Source organism: Cebus imitator, unplaced genomic scaffold, assembly GCF_001604975.1.
Source record: "Cebus imitator isolate Cc_AM_T3 unplaced genomic scaffold, Cebus_imitator-1.0 Scaffold38, whole genome shotgun sequence".
NCBI classification, from domain to species: Eukaryota; Metazoa; Chordata; class Mammalia; order Primates; family Cebidae; genus Cebus; species Cebus imitator.
The window spans coordinates 7,143,828-7,163,851 of record NW_016107353.1 but is presented as its reverse complement, the minus strand read 5'-3'; the positions used below and the strand labels follow the sequence as shown (position 1 = coordinate 7,163,851).

The following is a 20,024-nucleotide window of genomic DNA, read 5'->3' as shown; positions in this document are numbered from 1 at the left end:
GGCTCATTGCATGAGACAGAGACTGCTACCCTTTGGCGTGTTTCCCCACATCTCTCCCACTCCGCTGTTTCTAGTGGAAATGAGAGGATGAGAGGAGGGAGAAAGAGAGAGAAGAGAGGGACCCTTTCTGATGCTGACGGTGGGGATCAGTCAATAGCAAAGTCATCCTCCTCTTTGGGCCTCAGTATTCTCATCTGTAAATGGGGCTAATACTACTTATCACATAGGGTTATTGTGAGATTTTAGTAAGTTATTGCATTGAAGCTACCAACGACGCCTCTGCACGTGGTTGTACTCCATCACTTGCTACTGATGCTTTATTACCTCCTCACTCTCCCCGCCTCCTTTCAAACTCCCCCAGTGCAGGGAGGGTGTGCCTATTAATAGTGCTAATGCAAATAGTTGGCCTTTACTGAGAATTTGCTATTCATTTATTCAAGAAGTATTTAGTGCGGGCTTACTATGTGCTAGGTATTTTTCTAAGCACTGGGAATACAGTAGTGAAGGAAAGCAAATTCCTGCCTTCATGGAGTACACATTCTAGAAGGGAGAGGCAGACAATAGACAAATAAATAAATTGACATAAACGTACAATGTGTCAAGTGGAGATAGGTACTATGAAAAAAATAGAGCAGGGCAAGGGAATGCACAGTGAGTGGTGGGAGGTGGGGCAGGGGGTGCTACTTTATAAAGGGCCTTAAACACCCAAAGAATTAGTGTGTAATGAAGCATTTTTGGACATGCCAAGGGCACCTCCAAGCACTAGGAAGGGTGATAGCTCTCTTCACTTGCAGACTGGGTGACGGCTGGCAAGTGGCGTGGGAAGCTGAGGCCCAGGGAACAAAGACCCCTGGCTCCCCTCCTTGCTCTTTCCTGTTGCAGGCTGTACCAGCTTTGGAGAGGGAAGATGGGAGTTGGGCAGGGAGGCTCTATCACTCAAGGCATAGGCCCCACATGTCCACTCAGTCTCTTTGGGTCGGTTCTTTGTTCTGGTGAGTGGAGGCTTAGAGGAAAGCAGAGGCATAGGGTGTGTGGAGGAACAGTTTTTCCTACCCGGAAGGACCCAAAGGTCCAGGATCTTCTTGTCCAAGCCTTGTATCTATCTGTGGGTGAATCTGGAGCTCTCTGGACATATTGTTTCAGCTGCACACAGGATTTGGGGTCATGGTTACTCGGAGAAGACAGATTTTATGTGGGTTGCATGGGGGAACTGGGAAAAGGTCATGTATCTGTGTGTATGTATGTGTGCATGCGTGTGTGTGTGTATGTGTGCATGTATGCATATAGGTACACACTAAAGAACAAGAGATGTGTCGCCTCTCTGGCCATGCTCTTTTTCTTGGTGATCCTGGCTCTGCCATGAAACCCATAGGGTTCAGTTCTGGCTCCTGTCTCATTCCAAGAGATAAGCATAGGCCAGGTTACTGGGGACCTCCCCAGTGAGGCTGGTTGCTCTCCTGCAGGTAGGGAATACTGAACCTCAGAAAGATCCTCAAGCCCCAGATGTCATGGTTGGAAGGCTTTAGCGATCATCCGACTGTCACTAGAATTTTGGCTCTCTGAGGGCAGGACCTTTGTTTTGTTCCCTATTATAACTCCAGAGCCCAGAGGAGCCGGGCACATAGTATACGCTAAATAAGTATTTGTTGGGTAGATGAAAGGCTGTCGCTCAATCCCCACTTAATTTACAGAGGAAAACATTCAACATAGGAAGCAGGGGTGACAGAGATAGGACTGTAACTCCACATTTCCTCATCCTCTTTTGGAGTCCTCTCTCCCTGATCCTTAAAACCCCAGAATTTCCCAGGCTGCCAGGATTAAATAAGTTATAAAACTTTCCAGCCTGTGCCTAGTACGTAGCAGGTGCTCAATTAATGTGAATTTCTCTCCCCGCCTTTTTTTTTGCCCTTGGCACTTTTCTCAAGTTTCTCTGCAAGGCAATGGGCAATGTCATGTACTCACGTATTTTTTCCCACCTTGTACTTCTTCCCCATTCACACATCTATTCACCATTCTCTTGCTGTGTGTTAGGAGGGACACAAAGTAGTTAAATTAAAAGACGACCAATAGCCCTGTTTTAAGAGATTAATCATTCCAAGTGTATTAATAAAATCAGTGATTCCTAGGGGCAGGATTTCCACAGAGGGGATATGCTGGGATCTCAGGACGCAAGGGGGAATTCTACCAGGACCCCACCTCTGAGTGTCTGCTATCTCCCTCTCGCACAGTGGCAGATGAAATGCTGCAAGTGTGACTCCAGGCAGCCTCACAACTACAACAGTCACCGAGTAGAGAACGTGGTTTCATCCTCTGGCCCCATGCGCTGGTGGCAGTCACAGAATGGTGAGCATCTGCCATCTACAGGGTCTCAAACTACGCAGGCTCCACAGGATGAGGTGGATGGAAGGTGCCCTGCAACCCTTTGGGTTTGACAGAAATTTCTTATGGTGGTGTGACATGGGTGATTGACAAGCAGAACCTTTCGGCCTCATATTTAGGGTCTGTTGGATATTATGGTAGGTGGAAGAGTTTGTTGGAGGTGAAGGCAAGAATGTGAGGAGAGAGGAATGTCTCCGTTTCCCTCCACTCAGTCTCAGTGGGTGGGCTTGTGGAATTAAGTTTTGAGGACAAGTCTATGTCGACCAGGCAAGTTGAAGCCCTCCAAAGTATTGAAGACATCAGGTAACGGTGGGAAGGAGACTTAACCAAAACCAGATAAGGTCTGGGATGGATAATATAAGCAGAAACATACCACTCCCCACGCCTCTCCAAGAGGGAGATTGGAAGTCAAGGCTGGAGACTTTCTGACTTCCTAGAGCTAGTCTAGTCCAGGGCTTCCTTCAGGGTTGAGGAAGTGGAAAGTCTCTGGCTGACAGTTTCTACTTTTTGTCCTTCCAGATGTGAGCCCTGTCTCTCTGCAGCTGGACCTGGACAGGAAATTCCAGCTTCAGGATGTCATGATGGAGTTCAAGGTGCGCTTCCTGGGGGTGGCATTGGTTAGGGGAGGGGCTCCTGGGCCATGTGGGTGTGGAGTCATGGAGGAGCACCACATCCTTATCTCTGGGCTGGGGCAACACTCACCGTGAGGCTATAACATGGTGACAGTAGAGGACTCGCTCCTGGGCAAACAGTGGCACCTCCAGGCTCCCTATCTTGGTCGTACAGTGATTGGATGTCCTCTTCCTCTCTCATTCCCTACCCTTAACCCATCTAATTAATTCAGTTCTGCCAAGTACCAATTCTACTGGGCCCGTGTTGCTTGCTGTATAATTGTGTATTCTTGGTATATTCTGTTTTAATAACTTTGCATATTAGATTGAGTTGAACAAGCAGCCAAAAACTTGCCTATCCAATTAACTGATGGATGTTCCTTTGGAGAAGCTCTCTTGGTGGGCAATCTACTCATTCAGCGCCATTACTTCTCAAAGCACTTTCAGATTCTGCCTTTAGAACAGCCTTCTAGATACATCTTTTGGAGGTAATATTTTCATTTAATTGCCACAGGTCATTTTTTTCTTTTCCGAGATGATTTGGTTTTACTTTTTCTACAGAAATAGCCAGATATTGAATGATCAAATTTGGTTAATAAGATTAAATGATCAGGAAGGCAGATATAGTTTTCAGGAGTTAAAATGAGCTTGGAATAAAAAGTAATAGGACCTGATTTCTTATATGACTGAAGAAGTTGGCTCTAAGAGCCTCGCCCCATGTAAAGGTCAAAAGTATTTTGAGAAATGCCAGCATCGTTTGAATAAATGCCCAGTCTCTAAAGGCGACAGCTTTGAAGGGCCGCGTTCATTTGGATGGGCAGTGTTAAAGTCTCCTCGCTTTATCATTACTCACCTGTTCATTTATCTGTCAATTATTTATGAGTGCTTATTGAACACTGATTACAGTTAGGCTTGGTGTCAGATGTTAGGGATATAAAGATGAATAAAACCAAGTCACAATCTTCAACCTGCTTTCCCCATATGTGGAAAAGTATGTGAAAAAGTATGCTTTCACCATATGGGGAAGTCAGTAGTGAGAGAGTGAAATGTGTGCTCTGACATTGGTAGGAAGAAGTGCTGGGAGCCCAGAAGGGGCTCTTGTGTGATCTGCCTTGGGAGGGTTTTTCAGGGAGTTCACCCAGGGGAAGATGAACCTTCATAGACCAGTAATGGTCAGGTGAAGGGCAATGTTTATTCCAAGCAAAAAGAGCCATAAGCACAAAGGCTGGGAGGCAAGCGGCAAGCAGGTGAGATGTATGACCGGGGGTAGGGGCAAGGAAATGCACACAGGGCGTGGAGGCTAAAATGTGCTTGGTGGTGAGAGGCAGGGATTGGGAGGGCTGAAGACTGCTGTGAGATGAGTTTCCAGGTATACACAGGGGGAGGGGAGCAGGCTGAAGATCTGTTCAACAAATGTGTACTTAACACTGATGTGCTAGATATGGGGGGTCCACCTGTGAACCCGATAGTCAATAGGGGCTACAGTGTGGTGTACTGAGTCTCAAAATAGTACCAGATGTACTATTTTGCCTTCTCCTCTCCCCCAGGGGATATCTGACAATTTCTGGAGACATTCTGGGTTGTCATAACTATGGGTATGCAATGAGATTGGTGGGTAGAAGTCAGGGATGCTGTGTACAGATAACAGTGCACAGGACAGCCCCTAGGACCAAGATTCTCCCAACTCGACACTTCAACAGTGAGAACGGTAGAGAAATCCTGATCTCATGGGAAAAGAATACAAAGCAAGAAACCAACAAGTAAATCACTGGAAATGGTGGTGATGTTTCTGAAGGAAACAAGATGCTGGAGTAGAAAACAATGGGGTGGGGTGGGGTGGGGTGGGTCGGACATGAGCAGGAGAATGCACGTCAGTCAGGTATCAAAAGATCTGCACCAGGAAATGACATTGAAGCTGAGAACAAAAGAGGAGAGGGAACCCACCAGCGGGAGGAGCATTCCAAGCAGAAAGACTGGACAAAAGACTTGGAGGGGGGACTGAGCTTGGTTTAGGGCTTGAAGAGAGGAGGTGGCCTGGGCTGAGGCAGGGCCTGGGAAGCCTGGGGCCTCTTCACTCATGGTCAGAAGTTCAGATTTTGTTCCAGAATAGTATTGGAGGATTTTTGGAGGAGTGACAAGGCCCATTTTATGTTTTAAGAAGATGACCATGTCAACATGGCAAAACCCTGTTTCTGCTAAAAATACAAAAATTCCTGGGTGTGGTGGCTCACGCCTGTAATCCCTGCACTTTGGTGGGAGGCTGAGGCAGGCAGATCATTTGAGGTCAGGAGTTCGAGACCAGCCTGGCCAACATGGCGAAATCCCATTTCTACTAAAAACACAAAAATTAGCAGGGCATGGTGGTGTGTGCCTGTAATTCCAGCTACTCAGGAGACTGAGGCATGAGAATTGCTTGAACCTGGAAGGCAGAGGTTGCAGCGAGCTGAGATTGCACTGCTGCACTCCAGCCTGAGTGATGGAGCGAGACTCTGTCTCAAAAAAAAAAAAAAAAAAAATGAAGAAGAAGAAGAAGATATGACTGAGTAAGAGTGAACATGGGGAAAGGGGAAATCAGATGAAGCTTACTAGGGAGATCAGGCAGGAGGTGAGAGACAGGCCTGGGCTTTGTTCAGGATCTACTTTGGAGGCTGAGTTTATAGACCTGCAGTTCCAGGAAGTGGTCTAAGCTGGGGTCTGTCAGCATAAAGACCACATTTAAAGCCACCAAAAATGGATGAAATCACTGCAGGAAGGAACAGGGACTCAATATGTCATGCGAAGGCGCTCACATTATATCTTGAGAGCAATGCAGACTGATTGAGGCTCTCACAGATCAGATAACTACCCAGGAAGATCTCTCTAGTGAAGTCGGGAATGTGAGTTGGAGGGCCAGGACAGAGGAGGCTGGACATGAGTTCCAGGAGAGACAGAATAAAAAATGGTCGGCTGTGGGAAATGAGGAGCAGGAGAATGTCTAGCCTGGAAACCTGGTGAGCTGAGCTAGGGATCACTCCTTCTGGAAGGCAGATCCTGGGGAGAAACTTCCGTGGCCTGTGGCATCCCAGGAGGTTTGGACCCGGATGCTCCTGAGCCCGCTTGCTCCCACTGGACCCCCTTTCTCCCCAGTTCATTGGAGGAGCCTGTTTCTCTGCTTGTGTCTCCATGGGGCCCAGCCCCAGCGCCTCCCCTCTGCATACTGTCCCTGTCTCTGCAGGGGCCCATGCCCGCCGGCATGCTGATTGAGCGCTCCTCGGACTTCGGTAAGACCTGGCGAGTGTACCAGTACCTGGCTGCTGACTGTGCCGCCGCCTTCCCTCGGGTCCGCCAGGGCCGACCCCAGAGCTGGCAGGATGTTCGGTGCCAGTCCCTGCCCCAGAGGCCTAATGCGCGCCTAAATGGGGGGAAGGTAGGTGAAGGGAATCCTGAAAAGTAGTCCTGGGGAGAAGTCCCCGATATCCCTCTGTTCACACAGCCACACGGACTCTTGAGAAGACGTGGAAATGCCTTCCTTAGCTCCCCTTGCTGACTTTCCTGAATTCCCCCCAATAATGACCCCTGTGGCCACCCTCAAAACATCTGTGGCTTATCGTCTTTGCTGGGGAGGGATATTTTAGAAACATCTTGGAGCCACCGCGTGACCCACCCCTGCCCTCTTCCGTGGCCCCTCCCCCATGACTCATTGGCTCATCTCTCTAGTGGGAGGATGAAATCAACACTACTTTGGTGTGAGGACTTTGGGGTGGCTAGTTAGATGCAAGTGAGCAAATTACACAAATTTCATTTCACCTTGGTAGGGTTTAACACAGACATAAACATTTTCAGTTTAATCTATTCATCTAACCCAGCCTTAGCCCTTGGAGGGAATTCTGGTATAACCCAGAGCCTGAGCTGAAACCCTAAGCTAGAAATAACAACCTGCCTGAAGACACGCTCAGAATGTTTCTCCCTAAGTCCTCCCAATGTGGATCAAATTCTTTCATAATTGCTTTTCCCCATCCCTGGCTGAAAAGGCTGTAGTTTCTCTTCTCCTTTCCCTGGCTGAGACACAGGTAAGCCCTCAGAGCTGCTCTCGTGTGGACAGACACTTAGAGTGGGGCCCTCTCTGCAGACATGCATCCCTTTCCTTTGAGTTTAGCAGTTCCTCCTGGGTTATACCCTTAGCCAAATCTATGCTAACCACATTCTTCACACGCCAGATCAGAACACAGGACGTTTTCCTAATTTGTGGAGGGCTGATGTGAAAACTCTTCCTGGGATATGTAGATGAAATCACATCTAATGAGTGTTTTTTGTTTTTTTTTTAATAAATCAAAAGCATAGTTGAAATTGGAATTGTCCAGAGTGCTGTGGTCACCCATATTCATGCATCTTTGGGTTTTAGACTTTCTCACTCAACCTGAGTTATCAGAAAATTCATGTCTCCTAAACCCTCATATGTAAATGATATATCTTACCATAATTTTTGACCCAGGGAACTCAGGAGATTCTTAGGATGCGTATATTTTCAACCAGAGAGGGCGGGTAGACACACACACACACACACACACACACACACACACACACTCATTTAGGATCCAGTGGTCATCTTGCTCCCCAAAAGCAGCTGACAAACCTCATAGACATGGTCTGTCTCAGGTTCCTGGTAACAAGGACTTCAAGTGTGAGGAGGGCAGGGCATACAGTGGAAAGAAAGGCTCCTTCTGAGCTTGGAGTACAAGCTCAGTATTTGCCTCTTCTTCAGTGCTCTTTCCCTTCCCTCTGTAGGTCCAATTTAACCTTATGGATTTAGCATCTGGGATTCCAGCAACTCCAAGTCAAAAAATTCAAGGTCAGTGTGGCCACTCCTCTTGTCCATGGAACTATAAATGTGAAGGAAACAGAGTTGGAATCCAGGTCGTGGAAACTTCCTGGTCTTTCATGTTTCTGTCGGCGCGGTTGGGGATTTAATACTTGCCCTACTTACCCCATAGGGATGTTGTCTGAGGGATGCTGTGGGATGGTTGAGGTCTGGAGAGGATGGCCCGTAGTATCACATTATGAAGGCAAGGAGACTCTGTGCCTCTAACTTCCTTTCTTTCTTTTCCATTCTCCAACCCCTCTTTCCTTGCTGTTTGGCCCTCTCAGAGCTGGGGGAAATCACAAACTTGAGAGTCAACTTCACCAGATTGGCCCGTGTGCCCCAGAGGGGCTACCACCCTCCCAGTGCCTACTATGCAGTGTCCCAGTTGCGTCTGCAGGGGAGCTGCTTCTGTCATGGCCACGCTGATCGCTGTGCCCCCAAGCCTGGGGCCTCTGCAGGCCCCTCCACTGCTGTGCAGGTAACAGCCTAGGGTGGGAAGGGGAGAGGAGGGGGCAGAACCACGGCAGACTACAGACATTCTTGGGGCTCCAGTAAAGCAGGGAGGGCACTACATCTAAGACTTAGCTATTCAATATTTCAGCAACAACAACAAAAAAATCTAAGTAGTTTTCATTCCAAAAATCAGAATCGTTTAGTACTTCTTTAAACTTGCTTCTTAATTTGAGATGATTTTAATTTCATTTACGTAAGTGTGGAAATTGGTGGGGAGTTTAAGGCAATGATTCTCAACCCTCGTTATGTATTATTTCACTGGGAGCTAAAACTGTTGCCTCCACCCTAAGATATTCTGATTCTATGATTGGTTTTTAAAGCTCCCCCCAGGTGACTCTAATATACTGCCAGGCCTGAGAGCCACTGGTTTAGGGATTCTAAAGTCTCATCTAGAGGTGAGATATGGGGCAGAGTGAGAGAACAATGTTTAGTACAGATGCTAAGTCTACTTGAGACCAGCCGCATCGGCTTCAGCAGGGATGGGGGTTGAGAAGTTCAAGTTTAATAAGTCTTCCCCTCCCAGGGGATTTTGCTGTGAAACCAAGCTTGAGAACTAGGTAAAGAAGAGAGAATCTTGAGCAAAGAAGCATGGGTGCGTGACAGTTTTCCTAGGGATAGAGGGACAGGAGGACCTCATGTAAGTTGACCTGGGAGGGAAATAGAGGTGGCATGAGCCTCAGCTGGCATTCTGCTTTCCACTTCTGGGCCAGCTTCTGTCCCAGGCTGCAGAGGTGTGCAGAGGGAGGCCAGCTCATGGAGTGTGCCATCTGTCAGGGCCCATGAGACATGCTCCTAGAACCCAAGGCTGAGTGACACAGAGGGAATACAACTTGCTATGAAATGATGAGGAGGGAGGGAGCCACCCAGCCCTGGTGGTCCTCAAATCTGACTGTGCAGTGGAATCGCCACCATTAAAAGATGCCACTGCCTGGGCCTCATCCCCGAAATTCAGACTGAATTGGGTCTGGACCTTGGCATTTTAAAAAATGCTCTCCAGGTGATACTGAGGTGCAGCCAGGGTTGAGATCTAGGGAATTAGAGGGACCAGGGAGGCCTTATCAGGGAGGTACCATTCTAGCTGGAGCCTAACTGGCAGGATTTTGCGAATGAATACAGAGAGAAGAGAATTCTAGGCAGAAGAAAAAGCACTGCTAAAGGCCCAAAGATGGAGAAAGTAGGGCTCGCACAGGGGGGAGCTAGAAGTTCAGCTTGCTGTGCTGTCAGCAGGTCGTCGGAGCTGAGAATGCAGCTAAGGTGATACAGGTGCTTGAATGCCAAGGTGAAGGTGTTGGGCTTAATTTAGAAGGCAATTAGCACACAATAGCTATTCTATTTTTATACTTTAATGAGTCTAGTGACAATTCATCACAACAGTTCCATTAGCCAAACAACTGTAGTGATAGATTGTTGGAATAGAAATCTCCAGAGGGCCCCACCAGCTTCTGGATCCCACAGTTTGCCAAGAGTGTCTGAGCATCTTCCAGCTGCTGCCTCTGATGGGTTGTCACAGGGGTGTCCAAGCGCAAGGATTGAGCTTGCAAAAACCTCGCTAGGGGAGCAGTGCTGGCATGCATACGTGCACACACACACATGTGTTCATACGTGCAGAACAATGGCAGGCAGTGTCACAGGAGCTGGGTGAAGTCTGCGGCATTCAGAGAAAGCGTCCTGGAAGGGTTGAGGTCTGAACCAGACCCTGAGTGGTGTGCCGAGGGTCAGAGGAGAGCGGGCAGGTCCATCCCTGGGGCCCTCCTTTGTTGATTACTCCTGATGGCTGATGGTCCCCCTCCCAGGTCCACGATGTCTGCATCTGCCAGCACAACACCGCGGGCCCAAATTGTGAACGCTGTGCGCCCTTCTACAATAACCGGCCCTGGAGACCTGCGGAGGGCCAGGAAGCCCATGAATGTCAAAGTAGGAGCTTTGGATCACCCCTACCTTGTAGGGTCTGGGTGGAGTGTCGGCCCCTCTAGGCCTCAATGACCTCACCTGGGACACAGGGGCATCTAGTTTTTCTTATGTAAATCTAAACTGAATTACACCATTATAATTCAAGCTCCCCTAGCTCTGTGAGGATGGAGAGAGTATTTGGGTGGTATCCTCCCACTGGCCCCTGCCTCCTCCTCAGCCACGCCTGGAGGGACCATGGCTTGGCTCATGCTTCCGATTCCATGTAACTTTCACAGTAACCCCAGAGCCCGCTTCTTCCAGCCCCTCCAGTTGGTTTACCCTGTTTGGGGCATGTCTTGTTTCCTATCGTCATCTACTTCAAATGACTCCCTAGAATCAGGGCCTTTGTTTACATAGATGAGAAAAAGATTCTCAGCCCAGTGGCAGGCAATGACCCAGGAGGCCAATGCTGGCAGTGGGAGGGTTGGGGATAGAGCATTCAAAGGGTTCTTTCTTTGGCTCAACGTGCTTTTGGGTTTATCCCAACCCTAGGAATCAGGAGCTTGAGTTCTTAATCTCCTCTGCTTTCTTATTGGTCATGTAACCTTAAATAAATTGTACAAACCTCCCTTGTCCTCAGTTTCCCCACTTCTCTGCCTTGATCATCTTTCAGAGTTGTTATAGATGCCAGTGAGCTACTGTGGCCATGCTTCAAAGATGGCAAAGGCGTGGGCCAGATGTCAGCCCTGGGACTCTCTTTTTCCAGGGTGCGACTGCAATGGGCACTCAGAGACATGTCACTTTGACCCCACCGTGTTTGCCGCCAGCCAGGGGGCATATGGAGGTGTGTGTGACAATTGTCGGGACCACACGGAAGGCAAGAACTGTGAGCGGTGTCAGCTACACTATTTCCGGAACCGGCGCCCTGGTGCTTCCATTCAGGAGGCCTGCATCCGTGAGTAGAGGCTCTGGAGACAAAGAGTGTCATTTGCTACTCCCCATCTCCTCTGGGTACCTCAGACCACATGTTCCTGGGTACACCAAGGCCCTTGGGGAGCATGAAAACTTGGCTGTGAGTCAGGATTTGTGGGAGATTATTTTAAGTTAGCTGAATATTACTGAGCAAGTCACTTAACCTCTCTGGACCATGAATCAGACAATCCATCAATATATGGCCTTTATTTGGGGCATAGGAAAGAAAAAAGTAAACAGAAGATACAGTTTCTGCCATCGGGGAACAACACACACTGTTTGACAATATAAACTATACACACATGAAGAGGAGAGAAAGCACCTTTTCCGTATGCATACTGTCGCCTTTACCATGTTGTAATGAGGTTTGAGATTTAATTTTCTGCTTCTCCCAACATCAAGAACTCCTCCATGGCAAGGATTATTTCTCATGTCCTCTGGCCCTGGCACACTGACTGGAAAAGTCTCTGAGGCTCAGGGAGCATTTGCGAATATAATAGGAGGGAACATGCAGAAGTCGATTCACTGCCCACAAGAGACAGTGCCTTCATACAGGAGAGGGCTGCCTGCACTGCAGCAATCTGATTTGGGCAGGTTTAGTCAGAAAAGACGCTTGGGATGAAGGGGTCTTACATTTTGAAAGGCATGAAAGAAGTCAGGGAGCGAGGGTTGGGGAAAGCTGAGTCACTTTCTGTTGGTGTTTGCTTATGGGAAGAGTGAGACAGAACTGAGTTTGATCCCTGCTTCCAGCATGAACTTGTAATGAGAACTTGAATAAGTTATTTGACATACCTGAGCCTCAGTTTCCTCCTCTGTACCATGAGGATAATATTCTCCAGGATTACCGTGAGGACTATATGAGGCAACATTTCAGAGTGCCCAGTTCAGTAGCTGGCACAGAGTAGTTGCTCAATAAATAATGACACCAAAACGACTTCTATGGTACTTACCATGTGCCAAATGCACTCCCCTGCTTTGTGTTTCTCATTTCGTTCTCTCTCTCTCGTTTGAGATGGAGTTTCACTTTTGTTGCCCAGGCTGGAGTGCAATGGTGCGATCTCAGCTCACTGCAACTTCTGCTTCCTGGGTTCGAGTGATTCTTCTGCTTCAGCCTCTCTAGTAGCTGGGATTACAGGCATGCGCCACTGTGCCCAGCTAATTTTATATTTTTAGTAGAGATGAGGTTTCACCATGTTGGTCAGGCTGGTCTTGAACTCCTGACCTCAGGTGATGCATCCACCTTGGCCTCCCAAAGTGCTGGGATTACAAGTGTGAGACACCGCGTCCAGATGTTTACTCATTTATTTCTCATAAGAAGCCTATGAGGCTGTATCATTACTTTAATTCTACAGATGGGGAAATTGAGGCACAGAGAGATTAAGTAGCTTGACAGGGCTGTGAAACTGAAAACCAGTGGTGGAACAAAGATCTCAACCAGGCAACCTGGCTCCTGGAATCGGTTCTGAACTCTACTTTTCTTTGTTCCTACTGCGATGGCTGCCTTTGTCCCTCAGCCTGCGAGTGTGATCCGGATGGGGCAGTGCCAGGGGTTCCCTGCGACCCAGTGACCGGGCAGTGCGTGTGCAAGGAGCACGTGCAGGGAGAGCGCTGTGACCTATGCAAGCCGGGCTTCACTGGACTCACCTACGCCAACCCGCAGGGCTGCCACCGTGAGTAGGGGGCAGGTTGCATGGGGCCACCAGACCCACAGCTTAACCTGCTTACTGTGCTCTCTTCAGAGGAAATCCCACTGCAGGGTAGACAGAGGGGGTGCCAGGAGTCCAGAGAGCCAGCTGCTGTGCCACTGGCTTCCAGCAGGTGGCAGCACAGGCCCAGGTTGGAAGGTGGGACTGAGCCAGATGGAGGGTGGGTAGGCAGGTGCTGAGCTACCAGGTGGCTGGAACTGGTGCGACAGCGCAGGGATCCTGTTGAAATATCCTACCTTGGCTGTGATTAATACATTTTAAACAATCCTGCTCACTCCATTTTGCCCACCCTGAGCTATGTAGGGCACTCTGTTCTGAGAGCTTGTGGCCTGAGACACCTGGCATCTTTGTAGCCAATTTTCTGAGAAGCAGGGCCCACTGGCTCATACATCTCGTACCTGCAACTGTGTGTAACTGCTACCCCACATCCTGAGTGAAAAACAACTTTAAATGGAATTCGTTGTAAGACAGCCCCCGCTTCCCCTAACCTGCTCCTTCTGCTTCTGTAATGATCTGCTCACCGCCCCCGACCCTAAACTGGTATAACAATGTTGACCGCCCCTTGTTCGTGGCCGAGAGGCTTGAGCTCTGGCTGACTCTCGGATGCCGGCCATTGAGGGCAGACTCGCAACAAACTCAGTGCAAGGCGCTTCTGTTTAAACTCACTCGGGTTTACCATTTTACAGTGGGGGACAGCCTCCAAATGTTAAACCCGCTTGTCTTTTGCCTAACCTGGGTGAGGGCTGTTAATTTAGCCTTCTGTGCGGGGCTGCCAACCGGTAGTGCTTGAGTCCAAATAATATCGGTCTCGGTTGTGACAGCTGCGCCGGCCTTGCGCACCCCCTGGTTGATGAAGCTGCTTCCATCGGTGAACAAAGTGGCATCCACTTGTTTTAGAGGGGTATCCTGCAAGTTTCTGTGACCTCTAGTATTTCCTGGCAGTCATGGATGGGAGCAGAGAGCTCCGGGTCGGGGGGCAAGGTTGCTGGATTTCAGCACCACGCAGGATGGAAAGTTAGCCTGGGCTGGTCCAGTAACAGGCTCTGGTACTGTAGGATTTGTGAGTTTGACATCTATTTTCCCGAGGTCCTTCTGAGCAGGATTTCCATGGCATGGGGTGCTGTAAGGGCCAATTCTTGGCCCAGGGTTAACTTATTGGCTTCCCAGACCAAGCTTGCAGTAGCTGCCACTGCTCACAGGCAGCTTGGCCAACCTGAGGCCTCTGGGTCCAATCTTTTTGATAGGTAGGCAGCTGGCCATTTGCCATGGTCCCAGGGTCTGAGTGAGGACCCCCTTGACCATGCCCTTGCTTTCATGGACAAACAGGTGGGAAGGTTTTGACATGTCCAGCAGTGCCAAAGCTGGTGCTTCAGTGAGAGCCTTTTTTAGGTTTTGAAAGACCTGTTCCTCTGTTTCAGTCCAGATCAATTCCCCACTCCCACTGGCTGTGGTGCAGAGGGGTTTGGCAATTTCTGCAAACCCCGGAATCCAGAGGTGGCAGTATTCTGTGGCCCCCAGGAATTCCCGCACATGTTTTTTTGTGGTTGGGGTTGGGATCTGCAAGACAGCCAGTTTCCGAGCATTGGAAAATGCCCGCTTTCCCTGGGTGAGCTTGTATCCTAAATAAGATACCTTTTAGGGGCAGATTTGGGCCTTTTTTGCTGAGACTTGGTATCCAAGTCCTTGGAGGATGGATAAAAAGTCTTTTGTATGTTGTAAGCAACTGTCAGCCATTTCCATGGCCAGCAGTAGGTCATCTACATATTGGAGCAAGGTGCAGTCTGGATGATTGGCCCGAAAAGGCATTAGGTCCCATTGGAGAGCATCTCCAAAAAGGGTGGGAGAATTTTTGAACCCCTGGGGTAATCAGGTCCAAGTTACCTGGGTAGTATCTCCTGAGTTTGGATCTGTCCATTCAAAGACAAAGATTGGCTGGCAGTTAGGGGCCAGAGGGATGGTAAATAAAGCACCCTTCAAGTCCAAGGCAGTGTATACTGTCTGGTTTGGCGTGAGTAGGCTGAGGAGGGTGTACGGGTTTGGGACAGTCGGATGTACAGTGATTGTCCACTTGTTAACCTCCCGTAAATCCTGGACTGACCGATAGTCATTGGTGCCAGGCATTTTCACTGGCAGGACCAGAGTATTCCAGGCCGACTTGCATGGTCTTAAAATATTTGCCTGCAGTAGTCGCTGGATATGGGGACTCATGCCTTCCCTGGCCTTTTGGCTCATGGGGAACTGCTTTACTTGTACCGGTAGAGCTGTGGCCAATAGTTCTACAGTTATGGGGGCATGGTGTTTTGCCAGTCCTCGGGGGTTTGATTCCGCCTAAACATGAGGAAACTGGGCCTGCAATTCCAACATAAGGGAGTTGTTCTCCAAGGCCATGGTTGGGGAGCTTAGAACCAGGAGATATTCCTCCGACAAGGGGGTTGTTACTAAGAGGTGGGTGGTTGATGAGTCCTGGTTCTCTAAGGTTAGGTGTGTTTCCTGAGTCGACAAAGAGATAGAGGCTTGCAGTTTATGGAGAAGGTCTCTTTCCATCAGGGATATGGGCACTCTGGGACTACCAAAAAGGAATGAGTTACTTTTTTGTGATCTAAATTTACTTCTCGGGTTTGCGTGACTCAGTATTTGCAAACAGTTCCTGTGGCTCCTTGAACTGCTACTTTTGTATTAGTGACTTGGCCCAAAGGTGTTTTTTAATACCAAGCGTTCTGCTCAGGTGTCAATTAAAAATTTTACAGGGTGACCCCTACTGTGGCGGTAACCATGGGCTCCGGGGGGCCAAGCGAAAATGAGCCCCGGCCCCGTCAATCTTCTAGCTCCTCCATGGCTAGGAGTGTCTTTAGTCTCGGTTTCTCTCTTAGGGGACATTAATTTTTCCAGTGTCCAGTTTGTCTGCAGTAAGCACACTGATCTTGCTGTAGTGGGGTTTGGGCCCCCAAGTGATGATGGCCCTTGTCTTTCTTGTTGATTTGTTGGGAAGGGGGTCTCTGCCATGTCTCCTGGAGGGCAGTCACCAAAATTTTTGCCTGTCTCTTGGAAGCTTTGTCAGCAGCATTTTCTCTATTATCAAACACCTTCTGGGCTATTTCTAAAAGTTGTGTGATGTTCATGTCACTAAATCCTTCTAATTTTTGTAATTTTTTTCTGGATGTCTGGGGGCTGCCTGAGCCACAAAAGCCAAATTTAAAGCACAGTTATTTGTGGGAGCTGCCGGATCAAATGGGGTGTAAATGCGAGAGGCCTCCTGGAGACGTCCCAAGAACGTCCCAGCAGACTCATCAGCCCCCGGGACCACTTCCGTGGTCTTGGATAAATTCATGGGTTTTCATGCAACTCCCTGAATGCCCGTGAGTAGATGCCAGTGAAAGTTGTCCTAAGCCTGCCTCCACCCCGAGGAATTGGGTTCCCAGTTTGGTCTGCTGGTAGGGAAGACTTCCTCCAACTGGCCTCTGGCTTCCTCTTCAGGCTGACCAGTGGAGGAGAGGAAATGCTTTCACGCTTCTCTGCGGATATGGTCCCTCTCCTCCATGGTAAAAAGGGTGAGGAGGATTTGCTGACAGTCGTCCCAGGTAGGACGATGAGTCTGAAGTATGGATTCCACCAGAGAGGTCAGAGCCTGGGGTTTTTCAGAAAACGGCAGGTTCTGAGCTTTTCAGTTACACAAGTTAGAGGTAGAAATGGGACATAAACCAAAAATGGGGCTGCTAGCTCACCACCAGCCGAAGGCAGTGCTTCCCTTAGGGGGAGGGGGGATAGCCCCCTCTCCCTGTTGTGGCTGGAGTCTGAAAGGCACAGGCGGTGATGCGGCAGGGGGAACAGAAGAAGTAATAGTGGGTGACCCTGCTGGGGCTGCTGGCTTGTAAGGCGGGGGAAGGAGGGGAAGAACTTCATCCTCCTCAGACGGAGGCAGAACTGGAGGGGCTGCAGCTGAAGAGGGCAGCGACCGAGTGGTGCGGTTAAGGAGTATTTTAGAAGCAGGATCAGAGCCACGGCGGTGAGTTAAGAAGCAAGTGTAGCCGCTGATCAATGTACGGGAACTGGGCCGGGGGGCTGGATTTCCCGTAACTGCCCTCCAAACAGCCCGGACACATTAGGGTCCAGTGACCCTGAGTCCACCCACTCCACATTAAAAGCTGGCCATTCTAGTTTACACAGGGTGTGGAGTCAGCCTTTTGAGAGGTGAACTCCATAATCACCTGTGAAACCCAGGGAAAAGTTAAAGCATACATTGTAAAGGAGTAGGTGGCTGAGGATGGGAACAGGAGGGTGCATTTCCCGTCTTGGCTTACAAGAGAAAATTATACCCAACATGGGCAGAAATTCTCAGCCAGGAAAGGATAGTTGAGAGAACCTACAAGCCAGAAGGATTATAACCAAATAGAGAACAAAAAGGGCCAGGGCTAAAGCTGCTTGCCACATGGAAGAATCAGATGAAATACTGGGCTGATGCCTGCCTTCCTCTGCGTCTATAACCAGGGTACCTCTGGTGCCTCCACTTGTCGAAAGCCTCGAGTTCGAATTTTGCTCTCTCAGTGAGGGAAGAGAGGAGAGCCATAAGGGCCAGGTCCTGCAGTATCTGTCCCTGGTGAGAATGAGGGATTTCAGTGGTACGGGGCATGGACGCGGTCTGGGGGGGTATTTGGTATTAGATTGCGGGTCCACCGGGTACCAGAGTTCACTGGGAAGGGCTAGGAAGGAGTTTGGAAGAGCGAAAGCTCGCCTTACATATGACTCAGCAAGCCTGAGACGGCTGGGGAAAGTGTTTGGGTGGCAGAACAGGTGTGCCAGCAAGTCAGCAGTGGCTGTTTTGGATTTGCCACCTATTCACAGTGGGGGGCAGCCAGACGTATGACCGGGGACTGTGACAGTCCACTTGGCAGCAGTCTCTATGGTGCCAGAACTTCCAGTCAATAAGGGTGAGGTTCACAATCTAATCCATAGCAGCACTTAATGGTTTTGAAACAGTACAGACAATTTTTAGACGACCATCCCAGACGCCAGACAAGAGCCACTGTCCCAGGGGGGCAGGAGGTGTCTACTGATAGTAGAGAAAAAGTTTCTCCCCAGCTGCCTGGGACAATATCGGCTGCCAGACTTACGGCACTAAGACAGAGGACACACAGAAATGGGGAAGGGGTGCCCCATGAGGGACCACTCAGATGCCCTCCTGGCCGCTTCCCTTACAGGAATTTAGGTGCCTTTTAGCATCGGTGGGTCAGTATAAACCCACGACAAGGATGGGGTCTGAGTGGAGCCCAATACCACCCTAAGCCATATGAGGTCACTACGGACATGCAGGTAGGGGCGCTCTCGGACTCCATAGTTGTTCACCGTGGAGCCACAAATTGGAGGTCCAAGGGCAGGCCCTTGGCCTCCTCATTCAATCTACACATGCACACGTACACTCATTCAGAGGCTAATACAGTTGTCATTAAGCAGACAAATTCAATGACCCGTGGTCCTATCCTCCAGCATCCTGGATTTTGGACAGGATCAATGAAGGGGTGCCCCTGTCAGGGCTTGTCCCTTCCAGAAACCAGAAACCAGGCAGAGCAGAGTCATGTCTGATTTGCCTTCCTGGGACCTGAGACAATGGACTCAGCACCAAATTCTGTGGGCAGCGGCGGTGGTCGGTCTGTTCCTCTCTGGAGACGGTGACCTACGGGGCCCTGGAACGTCTCAGGGGGCACATCTTGTATAATTCACCATTCATCTGGGGAGGTCTGGAGTGAGCCTAGTCTGTGCCTGGTGGTGATATAATATCTTGCTGGGGCCTCCAAATGTTAAACCCAAACGAGTTTAAACAGAGGCGCCATGCGCTGAGTTTGTTGAGAGTCTGCCCTCAATGGCCGGCGTCCGAGAGTCAGCTAGCGCTCAAACCTCTCGGCCATGAACAAAGGGCGGTCAACATTGTTATACCAGTTTAGGGTCAGGGGGCGGTGAGCAGATTATCACAGAAGCAGAAGGAGCAGGTTAGGGGAAGGGGGAGGGTGCCTAACAACGAATTCCATTTAAAGTTGTTTTTCACTCAGGATGTGGGGTAGCAGTTACACACAGTTGCAGGTACAAGATGTATGAGCCAGTGGACCCTGCTTCTCAGAAAATTGGCTGCAAAGATGCCAGGTGTCTCAGGCCACAAGCTCTCAGAACAGAGTGCCCTACATAGCTCAGGGTGGGCAAAATGGAGTGAGCAGGATTGTTTAAAATGTATTCAGTACAGCCAACCTCAAGCTAGGGTATTTCAAATCCCATTGCAGGGTAGACAGAGGGGGTGTGCCCAGACAGTCCTGGGTGTGCCAGGAATCCAGACTTCTTGCCCTCTTCCCCAGAGCCAGCTGCTGTGCCACTGACCTCCAGCAAGTGGCAGCACAGGCCCGGGTTGGAAGGTGGGACTGAGTCAGCCAGATGGAGGGTGGGCAGGCGGGTGCTGAGCTGCAAGGTGGCTGGAACTGGTGCAACAGCGCAGGGGTCCTGTGAGTCAGCCATGTCATCTGCAGGGAACGGCCCTGCCCAGTTCTTTTCCCAGGCGGGGCCCCTGCCTGGATGTGTGTCCTCTGGGGGTGAGTTTTTCGTGGTGTGTCTGCCCGAGCTCAGCAGCTCTCCTCCTGCAGGCTGTGACTGTAGCATCCTGGGGTCCCGGAGGGACATGCCGTGTGACGAGGAGAGTGGGCGCTGCCTGTGTCTGCCCAACGTGGTGGGCTCCAAATGTGACCAGTGTGGTCCCTACCACTGGAAGCTGGCCAGTGGCCAGGGCTGTGAGCCATGTGCCTGCGACTTGCACAACTCCCTCAGCCCCCAGTGCAACCAGGTATGAAGTGAGGGCGGCCCGGGGGCCCTCAGTGGGAGAGGGGTCCTCCACACAAGGCTCTCTGCTGCCCCTCCGTGCTGCGCTTCCGGGCCTCTCCCCCGTCAGGCTGGGCTGCTTCTGTCCCCATTCTCCTTTGGGGAAGCCACCAGTTGTCCCTCCCTCTGTGGCTCTTGGCCGTCAGTAATGCCATATGCACCACACCTTCTGAAGGGCCCCTCTGGGCCTTGACTTCAAGGCTCATCTCTGAGTGGGAGCCCTTGTTTTGTGGGCACAGGAGCTCTGGAGGTGGCCACGAG

The 20,024-nt window shown here is 50.0% G+C and overlaps 1 protein-coding gene across 1 annotated transcript in view; it reads left to right on the top strand.

Moving 5' to 3' along the window:
- LAMB3 (laminin subunit beta 3) overlaps positions 1-20,024 on the top strand; it is a 45,026-nt gene that overhangs the window by 10,626 nt on the left and 14,376 nt on the right. The window contains exons 4-12 of the mRNA XM_017525548.2: positions 2,229-2,343; positions 2,899-2,972; positions 6,205-6,396; positions 7,755-7,818; positions 8,115-8,308; positions 10,137-10,257; positions 11,000-11,188; positions 12,720-12,875; positions 19,532-19,728. Of these exons, the coding sequence (XP_017381037.1) occupies positions 2,229-2,343; positions 2,899-2,972; positions 6,205-6,396; positions 7,755-7,818; positions 8,115-8,308; positions 10,137-10,257; positions 11,000-11,188; positions 12,720-12,875; positions 19,532-19,728 (1,302 nt within the window). The remainder of the gene's footprint in view (positions 1-2,228; positions 2,344-2,898; positions 2,973-6,204; positions 6,397-7,754; positions 7,819-8,114; positions 8,309-10,136; positions 10,258-10,999; positions 11,189-12,719; positions 12,876-19,531; positions 19,729-20,024) is intronic.